Genomic DNA, 20,150 nt, shown 5'->3' on the forward strand with positions numbered 1-20,150 from the left:
ACCTGAGCCACCCAGGCGCCCAGAGCTTTGGTTTTTTTATGTATGAGATTGGGGGTAATATCAACTATGTCTCAGTATTGGAAGTGCCTAGCTCTGTGCCTGACACGTTATATATTAATGCCAAATACTCCTTAAACAAACATGGTATATTTGGTTAGGAATACAAGGCTTAATAACACAGTCTGTGCCCTTAGAGTGTAGTGGTGGGTATAGAGTAAAGGAACAAATAGTGTGGCAGGCAAATGCTGTGTTAGACATAAGGCCAAGATGCTGAAGCATCAGAGGATGGCATCTAATGTCATGGAAGGCTGACCTCCTGTGCTGAGTCTAGCAAATGTAGGAATCCACAGGCAAAGGAGAACAAAGTATCCTGGCAGAAACGAGATCACATCTTCTATGATCCTGATATACCCCCTTCATTTGACTTTATTTTCTCTTTTTAGTATTTCCTCCTGTGTAACTACCCATCCTTAAATAACAGTGGCTATATACACCAGTATTAACTTGGTTTGTCAATGGATTAATACCAAATTTAGCACTTTTATATCTGTTGGGACTATATGCTACACAAATTTCAGTTTCACCTAAAGAAGAAGAGAAATGAAATTAGTAGACCGTTATGAAAAGAGAATACATGATAACTGAATAGCTGCGCTAGTGAAATGAGTAAGGACTTTTATGTGTAACACCTGGGTTTGAATCCTGGTCCTGCTGAGTTGCAACTCTATGACCTAGGCAAATTACAACTTCTTTTGACCTTAAGTTTTCTCATCTGCAAAATGCCGATACTAACTCTTAGGGACACTGAAGACTTGAAAAAATTCAGTAAGGTTCCTGACTAGTGATTTGTGCCCAATAAAAGATAACTATTACTACAAATGGTTTCCCTGTAAAAGCCTTGGGGCAAGAGTGAAAGATAAAGCTAATTATAATTAATCCACTACCTGCTAATAAGCAAACTGCTTGAAGGCTTGAAAAGGTTTACGTCGGACTTTCGTATTTTACTTAACAGTAGTTTGAGTAGGAGAAAAAAATATGCCCAAATTTTATATATATTTTATATAATATACCCAGATAAGTTCAGAGTAATGATGAACTGCTTTCCAAACACCGTTTTGCCCCTGCTTGCAAGTATAGGAAAAGCAGGGATTATTGGGTGGCATGGTGGCAGAACCAAACACATTGGAACGGTGCGCGTTGAAGGTTTTATATACGGGCTAGGTTTATTTGCGCTAGGCTGCTTCACTAAATTTTAAATACCTTTATCTTCTGGGGTGGGTGCCAAAAGGAAGCTGCCGAATTCTCGGGAAGAAGTAGAGGGAGGTGATCACTGACCAGCGCCGTAAAGCTATCAAAGGAGCGTCCAGGATCCACCTACTCTTTAAGTGTAAAACGAATAAAATACCCGTGCACCCATCATTCCAATTTAAAAAGCAGGATTCAATCTCCTCTTTTCACTAACCAACCTGACGGTTTTTTAAACGGAGGGACAACGCTTTGCCGCTGGGCCGCCAGCCGGACCTTCCGGAGGGCCTTGCCAAAGAATGAATCAGCTCCCCTGAGCCGTCCACGCAACCCCAGAACTAGAATCGCACTCGGAGGACCCCCAGCGGCGGTCGGGCCACGTGACGAGGGCGCGCCGCAATCCCCCACCCCGGGGCGCGGAGGGTCACGTGGGCGCATGGCTCCGCCCCGTCGCCCAGTCCGCGGCGTGGAGGGGCTGGCGTTTGCCCCGGAAGTGGCTGTCTTCCCCTGACAGCTGCTTGTAAGGTGGCGGCGGCGGGCCCGGAGCAAGATGGCGCTGCGGCCGGGAGCGGGAGCTGGCGGCGGTGGGGCCGCGGGAGCCGGCGCTGGGGCTGCCGGGGGAGGCAGGTGGGTGTGAAGAGCCGGGCCGGACCCCAGGGCTGGCCCCGCCGGGGCGAGGGCTGTGTGGCAGTTATGGCGGTTTTCGCCCGCTTCGACCCCTTTTCCTTTGGCACTGGGTTACGGGAGAAGGGGGTCCTCCGGGGACCTAGGCCGAGGGGGCGGGGGAAACCCGGCGCCCGACTCCTGTCTCCCAGGCTCAGGGGCCCTGGTGCTGGGGCCGAGCAGCGAGCGAGAGCGTCCCAGTGCGGGGAGGGAAGGAGGAAGAAGAGCAGGAGGTGAGGGTCCGCTCGGCTGGGCTGGCACCCGGCCGGGGCTGGGGAAAGCAGGAACCCCGACGTCTCCCTTCTAGCCCGGGCTGGCTCCGAGCGACCAGACTTCCCTTTCCCAGGGCTTTCCGGGCTTGACCGGGGTTAGGATAGTGAAGGCTCTGAAAAAATCTGGTCGCAAAACTGAACAGCTGATTCCAAGATTTCTGTGTGTGTACTATTTGTCTTCCCCCGTTTAGAATGTCCTGTCCTTTTTATCACCTTAGGAACACACGAGAAACAGCAGGAAAAGGTAAAGACCTTTGAATTAATAAATAGAGCTCTTGTAGACGTAACTCTTAAGACTTGTCTCCTTATTAAAATCAAATCACTATTAAACAGCAGTTACACAGTTATTAGAACAAAGCTTCCAGACTTTTACTTAGTCCTTAAATAAATCTGTCCTCTGTCATATAATAATTGCCTGTGGTTCTCATATCCAGAATGATAAAGGAGAAGAACGTCTGCAATTGACAAGTTCATCATTTAAGGAAATCCTTTATTCGGGGAAGTTTTCACCCCACTTCTGTAATGACCTAGTCTGAGTTTGTTTTGTTAACCAACACATAGTGCATACACATTTGAAGATAAAATTAGCTTTTTATCTTCAGCATCCTAAATTATTTTTGGAAAGCAAAGTGTTAGTATTTTGATAGGCAGTGTTTTAATTTTGGAGTCAGGAACACTAAGCAGTGTGAAGTCTTTAAAGTTATCACCTCCTGCAGGTGCTTATATATATGCTAGGAAAAAAGGGCAGTGGCTGTTGAATGAACCACCTGTGTGCAGCCCCATTTTCCATTTCCTCAACACATCTTTTACTTTAGATTTAAAACTGTTTTCTTTTGTTTTCCAGTCTACGCTGTTTCATTAGAGTCTTTCATGAATACTTGATATGTCAGTTTCTGGCTGCAGAAGACAAATATGTAATCTATTTTCTATATGTGATGACAGTTTCTAAAATGTTCTTGAGTGGCATTAATTTGACCAAGTATATGATTAATCATGGCACTCAGTTCTGAAAAAATATAAATTTGGTATTTTAGGCCTATGGGTTTTCTTTTGGTTGGTTGGTTTCTGTTTTTTGTGTGGGGGGAGGACCATGTGCAGAAAGTTGAGGGATCATCCCCCTTAGTTTATAGTGTTTTAATGTCACCAGTGCATGAACACTCATTTTTAAAAATAAGTATGGCCTGAATTGTGATAGAAGTTCAATTGATTTTAAAATTTCTTTCATCTATAAAAGGTGGTTGGAGTAACATCGAATTCTAAAACTCTAGAGGAGAGGGACGCCTGGGTGGCTCAGTCGGTTAGTATGATCCCAGGGTCCTGGGATCCAGTCCCGCATCAGGCTCTCCTCTCTGCAGGAGCCTGCTTCTCCCTCTGCCTCCCACTCCCCCTGCTTGTGTACTTGCTCTGACAAATAAATAAAATCTGTAAAAAATAAAAATAAAACTCTAGAGGATATATGGGAGAGAAAAGTGGCTTAAATGTTCCTTACCTTGCAAAATGTATGGTAACTGTTACGTATATTGGAAACTTTCTGAGGCTGAAAAGCTGTATGCTCAATAAAGAAAGAATATTACAGTTTTTAGAGAGCAGTGGTGAGGGCTGAAGTTATTTTATAAGGAAGTTAACATTATGATAGCCTAAGTATATTTTAAGGGAAAAGAAAAAGAGCCAGGCGATCTTTCTCAGCTTTTAGTAGAGAAAATCCAGGAACTAGAAGGTACCATATTTCTTAGATACTTGTTTCTGTTCTAAGAGACTAAACAAAAATCAATGACATTTTCCAACTTCCTTAACATTAGCCTACTTTTGATTGGTATCCTGGTTGGGCTACTTTAGAATAAATGGTAGAGTTATATAAAGGACAAAATTTACCCAAGAGATGAGAAGTATAATTTAAAAAACAAAAAACAAGTACAGTGGAGAGAAAAGAATTGAAAGATCTTGATTAGTCTGTATCCTTCTGGGATATTATCATTTGTGAGCTTGTCTATGTTTTTCCTTCTCTTTTACAAGCTCCTTAAGGACTTCCTCATCTTTTCATCTTCCACTGCTTCTAGTACATTGTAACATAGAAAACATTCTGTAAATACTTGTGGATTCAAACTACATTGAAAGTAAAGGAGGTATTTCAGCTGGGCCCCATTTGGAGGAAGAGGAAGGGATCAAGGGATTGTCATAAGAAATATGAAGGCCTACTGAACACTAAGGGAACAGCAGGTAAGGCCAGATGGATTGTGGCACTAAATGGGAGATGAGTTTTGTGAGGTAAAACTGAAAAAGTTGTGCTAAAACTGGAGGTGGCCTTGGATATAAAGGAAGGAAATTCAACTTAAGGGGGAATTACTACGTAGTTTTAATCCCAGGAGTGGCCTCATCAAATGGTCCTTTAGGAAGATGCACCTCACCTGTTCTCTATGAGCTGTATTAGGAGTTTGAGAGTCTGGAGGTGGAGAGGCTTTAGGAGGTTTTGTTGGAGTCCATGCCTGCCAAGGGAAGGTTAGTAGCAAAGATAACTGAAAGGGAAGGATGAATGGGACAGGCATGTGACAAGTAGACCTCTTGGTTCTGCTTTCATACTCAGGTATTGGTAATAAATAGTGGTTTTACCTTTGAAATTAAATTGTTGGTCATCTTGCTGCCCAGTTTTTGGGTTTGGGGTTTTTTTTTTGTTTTTTGCCAAACTTTTGCTGTCTCATCAGTGTCTTAGCTGCTTGTCTAACCAGTCTTAAAGCATGTTGATGTTAGTTGTCTAAACATTCCAGAGAATCATATGAATGGTACATAGGTCACTAAAGAGTTTGGGTTGCTAAATAATTACTGGAGTAAGTCATGTTTGTCAGTAATGTTCTTAATTTAGTTTTTATTGGTTTTCAAGATAACCTTTATACATCCTATACATTTATTCCTATCTGTTTGGTTATCTTAGTTGGGACCTTGGCAAACTTGCAGTTCTTGTGTTGTCATTTGACAGAGGGGGAAATAGGACAGGGTGGTGAAGGGGTTTGCATAGAACTTTACAGTTAATTTATGGCTGAACTGGAAAAAAAAAATATAACTTGAGTTTCTGGTTTTTACTTAGCCACTAAGCCATATTGGTAATTGTAATCTTTAAGACTGATTTGGAGAAGTCTTGACAAGTTGATTACTTAAATGCATTGGTTCTAAGTTTATAAATCTTAGTATGTGTGAGTAGCTTTTTAAAAAAAGTGATACTACCAAATTTCAACTTGCAGTTTAAACATCTTATCCAGGTAACACACAGCTTAACTAATATATCTTGTGTGCAGTTCAAAAAAGCTGTTCACTATTCAAGCCTCTCTTTGGGTGTGGGCCTGCTTGTCAGTAGTAGAATTTGCTAACAGTTCAAATCCTCTACAAAGCTATAAATCACATATAACCAGATGGATATCCAACTAGAACTTTGTAAACCACTTTACAAAATTTTTTTTAATTAAAAATATTTTAGAGCTAAAAGACTCTAACGTTTGGTTTTTAGCCTTTTTCCTGGGAAGGGGGTGTTATACAATAGAAAAATGCAAGGACACATAAATTTGGCATATAATTCCTGGATTTCACTAGATTCTTTAAAGATTATTCAGAACCCCTTTCAGATACTTTGACTCCCAAATTGAGTCTTTCCCACTCAGACTTTTTCTTCCTTGAATTGTCCCATTTTCTTTCCCTCCAGCCTTATAAAAAGAAGTTTCTCTTCCTTTTCAAAAGAGATCCTTTTTGCTACCTTCCTTTGTTAATCTCATTCCCTCAGAAACTTTGTTTTATCAGTTAGTAAGTATATCTTTTCTGTCCTAAACCTTCTCCGTACAGGTCCAAGAGTTTCTCTTCCTGTTGACACTGTTTACTCAGAGATCAGCATTTTCGGAAGCAGTGAGCTTTTTTTGTTAATCCTCATTCTGATCACCTTTTCTAAAGCATTAGATACTGGTAATTACTTCCCTTCTTTCTGAAATGTGGTCCTTCCTCAGTTATCACTTAATTATAACTAACTCCCTTGGTTTTCAGTGGCCATTCCTTACTCAGTTTTCACCATAAGAATTCTCCAAGTTGCCCTTTGGTGTCTTCTCCCTATATATGCACATTCCCTTAACTATTTCATTCACAACCAGGGCATAATTTTATTTTTTTTTTACCTTTATTTAAAAGAGCCTCTCTAGGGGCGCCTGGGTGGCTCAGTCATTAAGCGTCTGCCTTCGGCTCAGGTCATGATCCCAGGGTCCTGGGATCGAGCCCTGCATCGGGCTCCCTGCTCAGCGGGGAGCCTGCTTCTCTCTCTCCCTCTGCTGTTCCTCCTTCGTGTGCTCTCTCTCTGTCAAATAAATAAATAAAATCTTAAAGAAAAAAAAAAGATTTTATTTATTTGACACAGAGAGTTAGTGAGAGAGGGAACACACACACACACACACACATACGCATATATATATCTCCAAGAGAATTGACAGGGAGGACTCAAACAGATACTTGTACACCAATGTTCTTAGCAGCATTACTCACAATAGCCAAAAGATAGAAACAACCCAAGTGCCATCAACAGATGAGTGGACAAACAAAATGTGGTATGTACATACAATGGAGTATTATTCAGCCATAACAGGGAAAGAAATGCTGATACCTGCTACAACATGGATGAACCTTGAAAACATTATGTCAAGTGAAATAAGCCACGTACAGAAAGGATAAGTATCTCGTATGATTCTGCTTAATCTGAGGTAGCTAGAATAGGCAAATTCATAGAGACAAAAAGTAGTGACCACCAGGGCTTGGGGGAAGGAGTGATGGGGAGTTATTATTTAATGGGTATAGAGTCTTTATTACGGATGATGAAAAAGTTCTGGAAATGGATCATGGTGATAGTTGTACATCATGAGTGAACTTAACGCTACAAACTATACACTTAAAACTGGTTAAAATGGTAAAATTTTGTGATGTGTATTTTACCACAATAATCTCTGCCTTCATATAGTATTCAGAGGAAAATCAAAGGTCCTCCACAGTCTGCTTCTCTAATCCTATATCTTATATTCAACCTTAAATCATTTCTCTAAACACACAGCTCTGGCCTCAGAGCTTTCCCTCAAACTATAATGTGACTCTCTTTGAGGTTCAGCTTAAGAGATACCTTCACAAAATTGTGAGCTATAACCCATCAAATTAATCTTTTTCTTTTCATCTCTGTTAGTATTTTGGACCTCTCCCAGCACTTAGCACGTTCTATCTGATATTAGAGTTAGTTGCTTGCATGCATGTCTTCAGCAAGACCGTGAGCTGCTTCAATTCCTCCATGTAACAGGTACTCCGTAAATGTTTGCTGAATTGAATCTAATCCAGCCTTCTCATATTATGGATGGAGAAATTGGAATCTAGAGAAGCCACACAGTGACAGGACCAGGACCAGTTTCAAGGTCTTCTGTTGTCTAGTTCAAAAATTTTCTCCCTATGCTAACGTGCTGTCATGCATCCTATGGATGTTCAGTCTGTATTGATATTCAGTATCGTACTATAGAACAAATGGCAGGACCCTGTTTACACTTCTTTTGTTTATGTAAAAAATTACATGTTTTATTTGAAATCATTGTATAAAATAATCCTGATATGTTTTTCTTCTGTTCTCAGCTTCATGTTCCCTGTTGCAGGTGGAATGAGACCCCCTCAAGGTATGTGAAAGCTGAAGTTTTAAACTTTTCACTTTCATGTTTCTGAACTTGGGAATTAAGTGAATAAAAAAGTCTTGTTGCTGCCAAATAGAGTAAAATTTTCCTACAGTCTTGAACCTATATATATGCCAGCTATTCTTAAAATTTCTCAAAAATGGTATAATTCTAGATTGTTAGCTCCAGAGGGCAGAAGCTATGACTGCCTTATGCTTGTCGGTATCTGCAGCACCCAGCATACTGATAGAAAATTATAGGGTCTCTGTGGATGTTTGTTGAGCCCTTTAATTACTTTATACTACCATGTTTTCTCTATATGATTTGGTCTTATGTATGTAAGAGAGCATATATTCTGATGCAGTATAAATTATTTCTTAAGTCTCAGTTTTATTCTTTTCAATTTCTTTACTGGGTGTATCCCTTCTGTTTCAGACCAGGGCCTACCAATATCAGTTCTAGCTGTGTCTTTAGGGCAACTGTAGTGAAGGGATACAGTCTTGACTCAACGCCACTGTGCCACTGGGACACAGCACTGAAGAAAGAATGTGTCTGCCTTTCTCTTCTTTCTGCTCACACCCTGACACATACCAGTCTGCTGCTGAAAACTGTCCCTTCTCACAAAGCCAGTGTTGATTGCTTATGGTGGAATTGCTAGAGAAACAGAGACTCCCAGGTCACCACTAGAGATGAAAGATCAAGAGTGGCTCAGTAGCAGGTGGTCAGTGGCTCATACTGACTTTGTCTACATTTGTAATCAGTGATGGAGGTTGAGTTTCAGGTACATTTTTCCAAGGGTCAGTTGTATTATTTTCATTGTGCTTACATTTATGCATTATTTAAGCTATCTGTAATTAGATGTGTCCCAGATTTAGACTGAATGGTTTGAGATCTTTTGTTCTTTAGGAAGGCATTACAGAGTTATTCATTACTGTGGCTCAAGATTTTGCATTTTTATAAAACTTTCAAGTAAAAATCTGCATTTGGAGCAAGAAGAGAGCCCAAAAGTTTGCCTGATATTTTTTCTTCTGGAATTTGGAATTGTTTTTGAGATTTTTTTTTCTTTTTACAAAGTATGTTAGTATGGACTTTTTGATCATTACAAGGCTTTAAATTATGCATGGATTATTTCTGAAAGCATATACAAGAAGCTGACAGCAAGAGTAACCACAAGATCATGAGTAGGTATACAGGAAACAAGAGAGAAGCGAGAGTTTTCACTGTGCATACTTTCATGCCTTTAAATGTTGTACCAGATATCTGAGTTACCCATTCAAGAATTAAATAAAACTAATCCAAATGAACAAAACTTTAGGTCCAAAGGGGCAAGAGGGAAAACATGGAAGTTCCATGAGGGTAAGGACCTGGTTTTGTAGACTACCGTATCCTTAGAATGGTGCCTGACAAGGAGTAGGCCCTCAAATGTTTGAATAAATGATTGAATGAATAAATGAATGCCACTAATAATGTTACTTGTAAATATGGATGTTCATGCTTCTGAAATTAAACTGTGTATAAATAACTTTTAAGGTACACAGAACTCACAAGGTAAACGTGGTATACTTTACCAGACTTTTAATTTTTTTAAATCAAAATTTGATTAAAAGCTCCTTATAGTAGAACCAACACAGATGTAATAAAGTGCAAAATTAGGTTGAAATTTGTGTTCAGGCCATGTAGGGATTTTGTTTTGTTCACAGTTGTATACCAACTCTCTAGAACTGTGCCTAAAATATAGTAGGCACTTAGTATTTATTAAATTCCCGAAGGTATATATCTTTAGTCTCCACTCTTGGGAATGCTTCATTGGAAAAGTTTGGGAGTTATTTTACTCTAAATCATATTTTCATGATAGTTTTCCTGCCATTGCATTATATACTTTCCATGCTGATGGCTATTTAGTGGTAAATGTTATATTAACTATTCATGTAAGGAAAGAGAAGAGGAATACCATTTCTTCAAGCATATTAGGTATTAAACAGTTTTACAGATAAGAAACTGAGGCACAGGGGCGCCTGGGTGGCTCAGTCGTTAAGCGTCTGCCTTCGGCTCAGGTCATGATCCCAGAGTCCTGGGATCGAGCCCCGCATCGGGCTCCCTGCTCAGCCAGGAGCCTGCTTCTCCCTCTCCCGTTCCCCCTGCTTGTGTTCCCTCTCTAGCTGTCTCTGTGTCAAATAAATAAATAAAATTTAAAAAAGAAAAGAAAAGAAACTGAGGCACAGGGGTGCCTGGGTGGCTCAGTCGTTAAGTGTCTGCCTTTGCCTCAGGTCATGATCCCAGGGTCCTGGGATAGAGCCCCGCATTGGGCTCCAGCCCTGCATTGGGCTCCCTGTTCCGCCGGAAGCCTGCTTCTCCCTCTCCCACTCCCCCTGCTTGTGTTCCCTCTCTAGCTGTCTCTGTGTCAAATAAATAAATAAAATTTAAAAAAAAAAAAATGAGGCACAGGGGCGCCTGGGTGGCTCAGTCGTTAAGTGTCTGCCTTTGGCTCAGGTCATGATCCCAGGGTCCTGGGATCAAGCCCCGCATCGGGCTCCAGCCCCGCATTGGGCTCCTTGCTCGGCGGGAAGCCTGCTTCTCCCTCTCCCACTCCCTCTGCTTGTGTTCCCTCTCTTTGCTGTGTCTCTCTGTGTCAAATAAATAAATAAAATCTTAAAAAAAAAAAAAAGGAAACTGAGGCACAGAAGTTATAAGCAAGTCCCAAAGGTACTAAGTGACATTTCTCATTGGCATCCACAGTTCATGCTATTAGTATATATGTTATTGTATAGTTACATGCTGCTGCATAAAAAAATACCCCAAAACTTAAAAAATACACATTTTATTATTTCACATTGTATCCACAGATCAGGTATCTGGGAATGGCTTCACTGGGTGGTTTTGGCTCAGGACCAAAGAGATTGCAGTAAAGATGTCAACCAGGGCTGTAGGCATCTTAAGGTTAGTTAGGGCTGGGTGATCTGTTTCCAAGATGGCTTACTCATACAGATGACAAATTTGTGCTGCCTTTTGGCAAGAGGTTTCAGTTCCATGCCACATGGATTCTTCATAGGACCTTGAGTATTCTTACCGTGTGGCAGTAGCTTTCCCCAGAGCAAGTGATAGAAGAGAGCAAGGAGGAAGCTGCAGTGCCTTTTAAGAAACCAGCCTTGGAAGTTATACACAGTCATTTCCACCATATCCTATTGGTTATACTGGTCAGCCCTATTCAGTGTGGGAGGAGTGACAAGGGAATGAGTACCAAGAGGCAGAGATTGCTGGGGTCCATCTTGAAAGCCAATATCACAATTAGGCCATCCTGTCCATTTTTTAAGTATGCACAAAAATTCTGTAGAAAAGTTATTATCTTCACTTTACAAATGAAGTTTTGTAACTTGCCCAAGATCGCATAGCTAAGTAACAGATGGAATTGGAATTCATACTCAGGTCTGTCTCCACGGCCTGTGCTTTTTCCACTAAACTGTGCTGCCTCCCACGTAACAAGTCCTTCATGTACTTATGGTTTTAAGAAAATAAACTTTAAAATACATTGACTTTAGGGGCACCTGGGTGGCTCAGTTGGTTAAGCATCTGATTCTTGATTATGGCTCGGGTCGTGATCTTGGGGTCGTCAGATCAAGCTCCGCGTTGGGCTCTGTGCTGGGTGTGGAGCCTGCTTGGGATTCTCTCTCCCTCTGCCCCTCCCAAGCTCGCGTGCACACACACACACTCTCAAAAAAAAATTTTTTTTTAATAAAAAATAAATACAGTGACTTTAATGACACCTTTGTTTTTCAGCAGGACTGATGCCGATGCAGCAGCAAGGATTTCCTATGGTCTCTGTCATGCAGCCGAATATGCAGGGCATGCTAGGAATGAATTATAGTTCTCAAATGTCCCAAGGACCTATTGCCATGCAGGTACTTGCCTCTTTAACCAATTGTTTACAAAGTTATTGTTTGTTGTTACGTGTTACATACTAAGAGCTACATACCAGGAGCTTAATATTATATTTGGAAATGTCTGCCTCTTAGGTGGCTTCCTTCAAATATGTTCATAAGAATGGGGGAAGATAAATCATGTAAGGAAAATCTGGTGGTGACTACTTTGATTACTGGCTTAGAAGAATTTTAGAATGACATCTTGGAAAGTTCAGGGACCTGATGCCATGAAGAAGCATTGTTAGAAGTAACATTGTTCTCGTGAAAGGGGCAGTGTCATTGTTTGGAAGACTTAGAGCCTTCTTTATATTGAATTATGTAATCCCCATAACTTTTTAAAGAGGTAGTATCTCCATTTTTCTGAGAAGGAATCTGCAGCTTTGTGAGGATGCTTACAGAGCACAGGAAGCCAGGATTTGAACCTAAGTCTTGAATATCAAGTCTGTTTTATCCAAATTAATACACTGAATTCTGTCTCAATTGAATAGTTTAAAGCAGTGGAATGATACAGTCAGGTTTGTATTTCAAAAAGATCATCCTGACTGCTGACTAGAGAAGGATTGGAGGGAGAGAGGAGGGAAAAGTAGATAGGAGAATCATTAAAAGGCTGATGTAGTTAGAGCAGGTGATATGTTGACTGAATAAAGCAAATAATGTTACATTTTAATTTTAGAATTGGTGAATGAAATTGATAGTATCAGGATTTAGTAAGCACTGCCTAAGATGGGCTTCTTCCATTTTGGATCTCTCTGTCTTTGTAAATTATCTTCTTTAGCTGTAATATCCATTTAAACCAAGTAGCCAAATAAACTGAATCCAGGAGTCAGGTCTTTGAATGGCTGAATCCAAAGTGTTACAGTAATTTTTTTTTTTTAAATAAACATATTGGGGGTGTCTCGGTGCAGTCAGTTAAGCGTCCAACTCTTGGTTTTTGCTCAGGTCGTGATCTGAGTCGTGGAATCCAGCCCTACGTTGGGCTCCATGCTCAACACGGAATGAGCTTGAGACTCTCTCTCTCCCCCGCCTCCTCTGCCACTCCCCCCGCACTGTCTCTTTAAAATGAATAAATAAATCTTTAAAATAAATGTATTCATTCACAAATAAGCCAGAACCAAGAGTTTCCATACTGTTAATAAATATTATAATGGCATATATTTTGTTTTTGCTAATTATTTAAAATTTTCTATGTGTGTTTTATCATGTATACAGATATATTAGTACAGTAACACATGTATATACTTTATAAATAAGTAATACTCAGCATTTACAATCGGAATTTAAGTTAAAACTATTGTCATGTTGAAGTCAGTTAAGCAAATAAAGCTTCTGTATTGTATGTAAAGATTTGGGAGAACTTCCGGAATCATTGTTTATTCATCGCCAGTAAAAGAAGAAATGGCACTAAATTGAGCTTTTGTAGGTTTTAAATCCATGTTACTCAGCTTTTGCTAGGTTATGTTACATAAATAGCAATCCCAAAATCTCTGACTTAGAAAAACAAAAGTTTATTTTTTCATTTGTGATACTTGTCCTTTGTGGGTTGGCTATGACTCCGATCCATGTTCTCTTTATCCTGAGACCCTTACCTAGGACATCCCAGACTCTTGACATAAGGAAAAGAGATGGCCAAACGCTGTTACAACTTCTAAAACTTCCTCTCAGAGGTGGCATTTATAAGTTACTTCTACTCACCAAAGTAATGTGGTCAAAACAAACAGCAGTAGGGAAAGAATATACCAGGAAGAATGCACATCACATAGGAATGTATAATCTTTGAGTAAAGACAGCAAATAGCTGGAAACAATCTACCATAGAATGCAATATTGTTGTTGTTGTTTATTGAAGTATAGTTAACATACAGTGTTACATTAGTTTCAGGTGGACAATATAATGATTAACCAATTCTATATATTACTCAGTGCTTATCAAGATAAGTATATTCTTGATCCCCTTTTTTTCACCACTCCTTCCATCCACCTACATCTGGCACACACTAGTTCTCTTAAGAGTTTGTTTCTTGGTTTCTCTCTCTCTCTCTCTTTTTTTTTTTTGGTGGTTCCCTTGTTTTGTTTCTTAAATGCCACATATGGGTGAAGTCATACAGTGTTTGTCTTTCTCTGAGTGACTTGTTTCACTGTGTCATGGCAAATGGCAAGATCTTATTCTTTTTTATAGCTGAGTCATATTCCATTATATATATGTGTATATATGGCACATCTTCTTTAGCCATTCATCTTTGGATAGACACTTGGTTTGTTTCCATATCTTGGCTATTATAAATAATGCAGCAATAAACATAGGGGTACATAGTGTTTTCATTTTCTTTTTTTTGTTGTTGTTAAAGATTTTATTTATTTATTTGAGAGAGAGAGCACGAGTTGTGGGCAGAGGGAGAGGGAGAAGCAGACTCCCCACTGAGCAGAGAGCCTGATGTGCAGCTCAATCTCAGGACTTCGAGATGATGACCTGAGCTGAAGGCAGATGCTTAACTGACTGAGCCACCCAGGTGCCCTGTGTTTTCATTTTCTTTGGGTAAATACCTAGTAGTGGAATTACTGGATCATATGGTAATTCTATTTTTAATTTTTTGAGGACCCTCCATACTGTTTTCCACAGTGACGGTAGCAGTTTGAATTCCACCAAAGATGCATGAGGGTTCCTTTTTCTCCACATCCTTGCCAACACTTGTTATTTCTTGTATTTTTGACTTTAGCCATTCTGACTGGTGTGAGGTGTTATCATTGTAATTTTGATTTGCATTTCCATGATGATGAGTGATGTTGAGCATCTTTTCATGTGTCTTTTGGCCATCTGATGTCTTCCTTGGAAAAATGTCTATTGAGGTCCCATTTTTAATCACCTTGTTTGTGTTTTTGGTGTTGAATTATATATATTGAATAGATAGATAAATATTGAATTATTTTGGATATTAACCCCTTATCGAATACATTATTTACAAATACCTTCTCCCATTCAGTATGTTGCCTTTTTGTTTTGTTGATGATTTCCTTTGCTGTGCACAAGCATTTTATTTTGGTGTAGTGCCAATAGTTTAATTTTGCTTTTGTTTCCCTTGTCTGAGGAGACAGATCTAGAAAAATATTTCTATGGCCAATGTCAAAGAAATTACTGCCTGTGTTTTCTTCTAGGAGTTTTATAATTTCAGGTCTCACATTTAGGTCTTTAATCCATTTTGAGTTTATTTTTGTGTATGGTGTAAGAAAGTGGCCCAATTTCATTATTTTGCATGTAGTTGTCCAGTTTTCCTAGCACCATTAGTTGAAGAGGCTGTCTTCTTCCCCATTGTATGTTCTTGCCTCTCTTTTATTGTAGATTAATTGACCATATAAGCATGGATTTATTTCTAGGTTCTCTATCCTGTTCCATTGATCTGTGTGTCCTTATTTTTGTGCCAATACCGTATTGTTGAGGGTTTTTTGTGGGTTTTTTTTTTTTAAGATTTTATTTATTTATTTATTTATTTATTTGAGAGAGATTGAGAGAAAGGCAGAGGGAGAGGAAAAAGCAGACTCCGCACTGAGCAGGGAGCCTGATGCCAGGCTCGATCCCAGGACCCTGAGATCATGACCTCAACAGAAGGCAGACACTTAACCAACTGAACCACCCAGGTACCCCAGTACCATATTGTTTTGATTACTACAGCTTTGTAGTATATCTTGAAATCTGGGATGGTGATAACCTCTAGCTTTCTCAAGATTGCTTTGCCTAGGGGCGCCTGGGTGGCTCAGTTGGTTAAGCGACTGCCTTCGGCTCAGGTCATGATCCTGGAGTCCCTGGATCGAGTCCCGCATCGGGCTCCCTGCTCGGCAGGGAGCCTGCTTCTCCCTCTGACCCTCCCCCCTCTCATGTGCTGTCTCTCTCATTCTCTCTGTCTCAAATAAATAAATAAAATCTTTAAAAAAAAAAAAAAAAAAGATTGCCTATTCAAGCTCTTTTGTGTTCCATACAAATTTTAGTATTATTTGTTCTAGTTCTGTAAAAAATGTTGTTGGTATTTTGATAGGGATTGCATTGAATCTGTAGGTTGCTTTGGGTAATATGAATATTTTAACAATATTAATTCTTCCAGTCCATGAGCATGGACTGTCTTTCCATTTGTGTCATCTTCAGTCTCTTTCATCAATAACTTACAGTTTTCAGAGTAGAGGTCTTTTGACTCCTTGGTTCAGTTTATTCCTAGGTATTTTATGACACTTGGTGTAATTGTAAATGGGATTGTTTTCTTAATTTCTCTTTCTGCTACTTCCATTATTAATGTATAGAAATGCAACAGATTTCTGTATATTAATTTTGTATCCTGAAACTTTACTAAATTCATTTATCAATTCTGATAGTCTTTTGGTAGGCTTTAGGGTTTCCTACTTATAGTATCATGTCATCTGCAAATACTGACAATTTTACTTCCTTATCATTTAGGATGCCTTTTATTTCTTTCTCTTGTCTGATGGCTATGGCTGAGACTTCCAGTACTGTGTTGAATTAAAGTGGTGAGAATGGATATCCTTGTCTTGTTCCTAGTGTTAGAGGAAGAGCTCTCAGTTTTTCACTATTGAGTATAATGTTAGCTGTTTGTTTTTTATATACAGCTTTTACTATATTGAGGTATGTTCCCTCTAAACCCATTTTGTTGAGTTTTTAATCATGAATGGATATTGTATTTTGTCAAATCCTTTGTCCACATCTACTGAAATTATCAGTTTTTATCCTTACTCTTGTTAATGTGATATATCAATGCTGATTGCAAATATTGAGCCACCCACCCTTGCATCCCTGAAATAAATCCCATTTGATATGGTGAATGATTTTTTTTAATGTATTGTTGGATTTGGCTTGCTAATATTTTGTTGAGGATTTTTACATCTATGTTTCTCAGAGATATTGGCCTATAGTTTTCTTTTTTTGTAGTGTCTGTCTGGTTTTGGTATCAGGGTAATAATGCTGGCCCTGTAGAATGAATTTGGAAGCTTTCATTCCTGTTCTATTTTTTGGACTAGTTTGAGAAGAGTAGGCATTAACTTTTCTTTAAATGTTTGGTAGAATTCGCCTATGAAAGCATCTGGTCCTGGACTTTTGTTTTTGGGGAATTTTTTGATTATTGATTCAGTTTCATTGCTAGTAACCAGTGTGTTCAAATTTTCTATTTCTTCCTCATTCAGTTTTGGAATGTTACATATTCCTAGGAATTTATCCATTTCTTCTGGGTTGTCCAATTTGTTGGTATATAATTTTTCATTGTATCCTCTTATAATCCTTTGTATTTCTGTGGTATTTGTTATTTCTCCTCCTTCATTTCTGGTTTTATTTATTTGAATCCTTTTTTTCTTGATGAGTCTGGCTAAAGGTTTATCAATTTTTTTTTTTCTTTACAAAGAACCAACTCCTGGTGTCATTGATCTGTTGTTTTTTTTTTTTTTGTAGTCTCTATTTCATTTACTTCTGCTGCAATCTTTATTATGTCCTTCCTTCTGCTGGCTTTGGGCTTTGCTTTTTTTTTTTTCCTAGTTCCTTCAGATGTAGGATTAGATTCTTTATCTGAGATTTTTCTGAGGTAGGACTGTATTGCTATAATCTTCCCTCATAGGACAGCTTTTGTTGCATCTCAAAGATTTTGGACCATTGTGTTTTCATTTTCATTTGTCTCCATATATTTTGAGATTTCCTCTTTGATTTCTTGGTTGACCCATTCATTGTTTAGTAGCATGTTATTTGTGTTATTTCCAGATATTTTCTTGTGGTTGATTTCTAGTTTCATACTGTCGTGGTTGGAAAAAATGCATTTTATATATATATATATATATATATATATATATATATATATATATGTAAAATTGTTATATTCTGTTGTTGTCCTTTTGTTTCTTGTTATAGTCTGTTTTAATGTCTGTTTTGTCTTGATGTAAGTATTGCTACCCTAGCTTCCTTTTAACTTCCATTTGCATGGTAAATGTTTTTACACCCCTTATTACTTTCAATCTGCACATGTCTTTAGCTCTGAAGCAAGTCTTTTGTAGGCAGCATATAGGTGGGTCTTGTTTTTTATTCATTCAGTCACCCTATGTCTTTTGATTTGAACATTTAGTCCATTTACATTTAATTATTGAGGGGCACCTGGCTGGCTCAGTCAGTAAAGCATGCAACTCTTGATCTCTGGGTCATTAGTTCGAGCCCCATTTTGGACATAGAGCTTACTTTAAAAAAATTAAAATGAAAACAGATCTTTTAAATAAAGTAATTATTGATAATTATGTACTTATTACCATTTTGTTACTTCTTTATGGTTGTTTTTATCATTCTTTTTTGTTCCTTCTTGCTGTCTTTCCTTGTGGTTGACGGCTTCCTTTAGTATTATGTTTGAATTCCTCTCTCTTTACTTTTTTTGTATCTATTAACAGGTTTTTGATTTGTAGTTACCATTAGGTTCATATATAACATCTTAATGCATGTAGCAGTCTATTAAGTTGATGGTCACTTAAGTTTGAACTCATTCTAATAGCACTAAATTTTTACTCCCTGCCCCCATATTTTATGTATATGATGTCATACTTTACATCCTTCTATTTTGCAAATCACTTGGCTGATTTTTATAGATATAATTGGTTTTACTGCTTTTATGCTTTAACCTCCATGCTGGTTTTATAAGTGATTAATCTACTACTTTTATTATATGTTTGCATTTACCTGTGAAATTTTTTTCCTTTCATCATTTTCTTACTCCTGATTATGACCTTTTCTTGCCAAAGAATTCCCTTTAACATTTCTTGTAAGGCTGGTTTAGTGATAAACTCCTTTAGCCTTTTTTTTTTTTTTTAAAGGTTTTATTTATTTATTTGACAGAGACACAGCGAGAGAGGGAACGCAGCAGGGGGAGTGGGAGAGGGAGAAGCAGGCTCTCCGCAGAGCAGGGAGCCTGATGTGGGGCTCGATCCCAGGACCCTGGGATCACGACCTGAGCCGAAGGCAGATGCTTAACGACTGAGCCACCCAGGCGCCCCACTCCTTTAGCTTTTGTATGTTTGGGAAACTCTTTATCTCTCGTATTATTAATGATAACCTTACACGGTAGAGGATTCTTGTTTGCAGGATTTTTTCTTTCAGCACTTTGAATATATCATGCCACTGCTTTCTGGCCTGCAGAGTGTCTCCTAAAAAATCAGCTAATAGCTTTATGGGGTTTCCCTTGTATATAACTGTTTTCTTTTGCTGCTTTTAAAATTCTCCCTTTATTACCTCTTTTTAATTATTGTGTGTCTTGATGTGGACCTCCTTGGGTTCATCTTGTTGGGGACTCTCTGATTCCTGATCTGGATGTCTCTTTCCTTCCCCAGATGAGGGAGGTTTTCAGCTATTACTTCTTTAAATAAGTTTTCTGCCCCCTTCTGTCTGTCTTCTTCTGGGATCCCTATAAAGTGAATGTTGTTATGCTTGATGATATTGCAATTTCCTTAACCTGTTCTCATTTACTATTACTCTTTTTGTTGTTGCTGTTAAGCTTGGTTGCATTTCATTAAGCTGTCTTCCAGATTGCTGATCCATTCTTCTGCGTCCTCTAATCTGTTGTTGATTCCCCCTAGTGTATTTTTAAATTTTAGTTATTGAATTCTTTAGCCCTGATTGGTTCTTTTTAATATTTTCTATCTCTCTGTTGATGGTCTCACTGAGATCCTCCACTGTTTTCTCATGCCCAGTGAGAATCTTTGTGACCATTACTTTGAATTCTTTATCAGGCATATTGCCTGTCTCCGTTTCATTTAGCTCCCCTCCTACCCTTTTTATTGTGGCCTTCTCTCTATAATTAGCTGTGGAAGGTCTATTCTGCCAGTCCTCGGGCTGTTTTCAGAGTTAGTCACATAGATGTAGTTCCTGTCTCAGTGTGTCCATGGGAGGAGGTGAGCTCAGGATCCTAGTTCATCCAGGATCTAGATTTCAAAAGAACTCTGCCATCTTCCCCAAACTACCCCCATTCTGTTTTTGTTTTGCTTTTGTTTTCTTTTTTTTTTTTTAATTTTTTTAATTAATTTATTTGACAGAGAGAGAGATAGCGAGAGAGGGAACACAAGCCGGGGGAGTGGGAGAGGGAGAAGCAGGCTTCCCGTGGAGCAGGGAGCCTGACGCGGGCCTCGATCCCAGGACCCCGGGATCATGACCTGAGCCACAGGCAGACGCTTAACGACTGAGCCACCCAGGCGCCCTGCTTTTGTTTTCTTAAGTAGGCTGTACATCCAACAGGGGCTTGAACTCATGACCTGAGATCAAGAGTTGCATGCTCTACCAATTGAGCCAGCCAGGTGCCCCCTGTTTTTTTTTTTTTTTTGGTAGTAGCTGTTTTAATGGGTGTGAGGTAGTATCTCATTGTAGTTTTGATTTGCATT

At 39.0% G+C, this 20,150-nt stretch overlaps 1 protein-coding gene across 7 annotated transcripts in view; it reads left to right on the forward strand.

Annotated features, from left to right (window-relative positions):
* Positions 1-1,781: 1,781 nt before the first annotated feature.
* The window catches only part of SYNRG (synergin gamma), a 77,716-nt gene continuing 59,347 nt past the window's right edge, over positions 1,782-20,150 (forward strand). For 6 of the 7 annotated variants that reach the window (XM_021704079.1, XM_044921487.1, XM_044921488.1 and 3 more), the window contains exons 1-3: positions 1,782-1,872; positions 7,809-7,849; positions 11,618-11,739. In XM_021704079.1, the coding sequence (XP_021559754.1) occupies positions 1,796-1,872; positions 7,809-7,849; positions 11,618-11,739 (240 nt within the window). In that variant the 5' untranslated portion in view covers positions 1,782-1,795. The remainder of the gene's footprint in view (positions 1,873-7,808; positions 7,850-11,617; positions 11,740-20,150) is intronic. The other variant, XM_021704081.1, reaches the window with a different exon arrangement.

The sequence above is a fragment of the Neomonachus schauinslandi genome, chromosome 15, assembly GCF_002201575.2.
Source record: "Neomonachus schauinslandi chromosome 15, ASM220157v2, whole genome shotgun sequence".
NCBI lineage: Eukaryota > Metazoa > Chordata > Mammalia > Carnivora > Phocidae > Neomonachus > Neomonachus schauinslandi.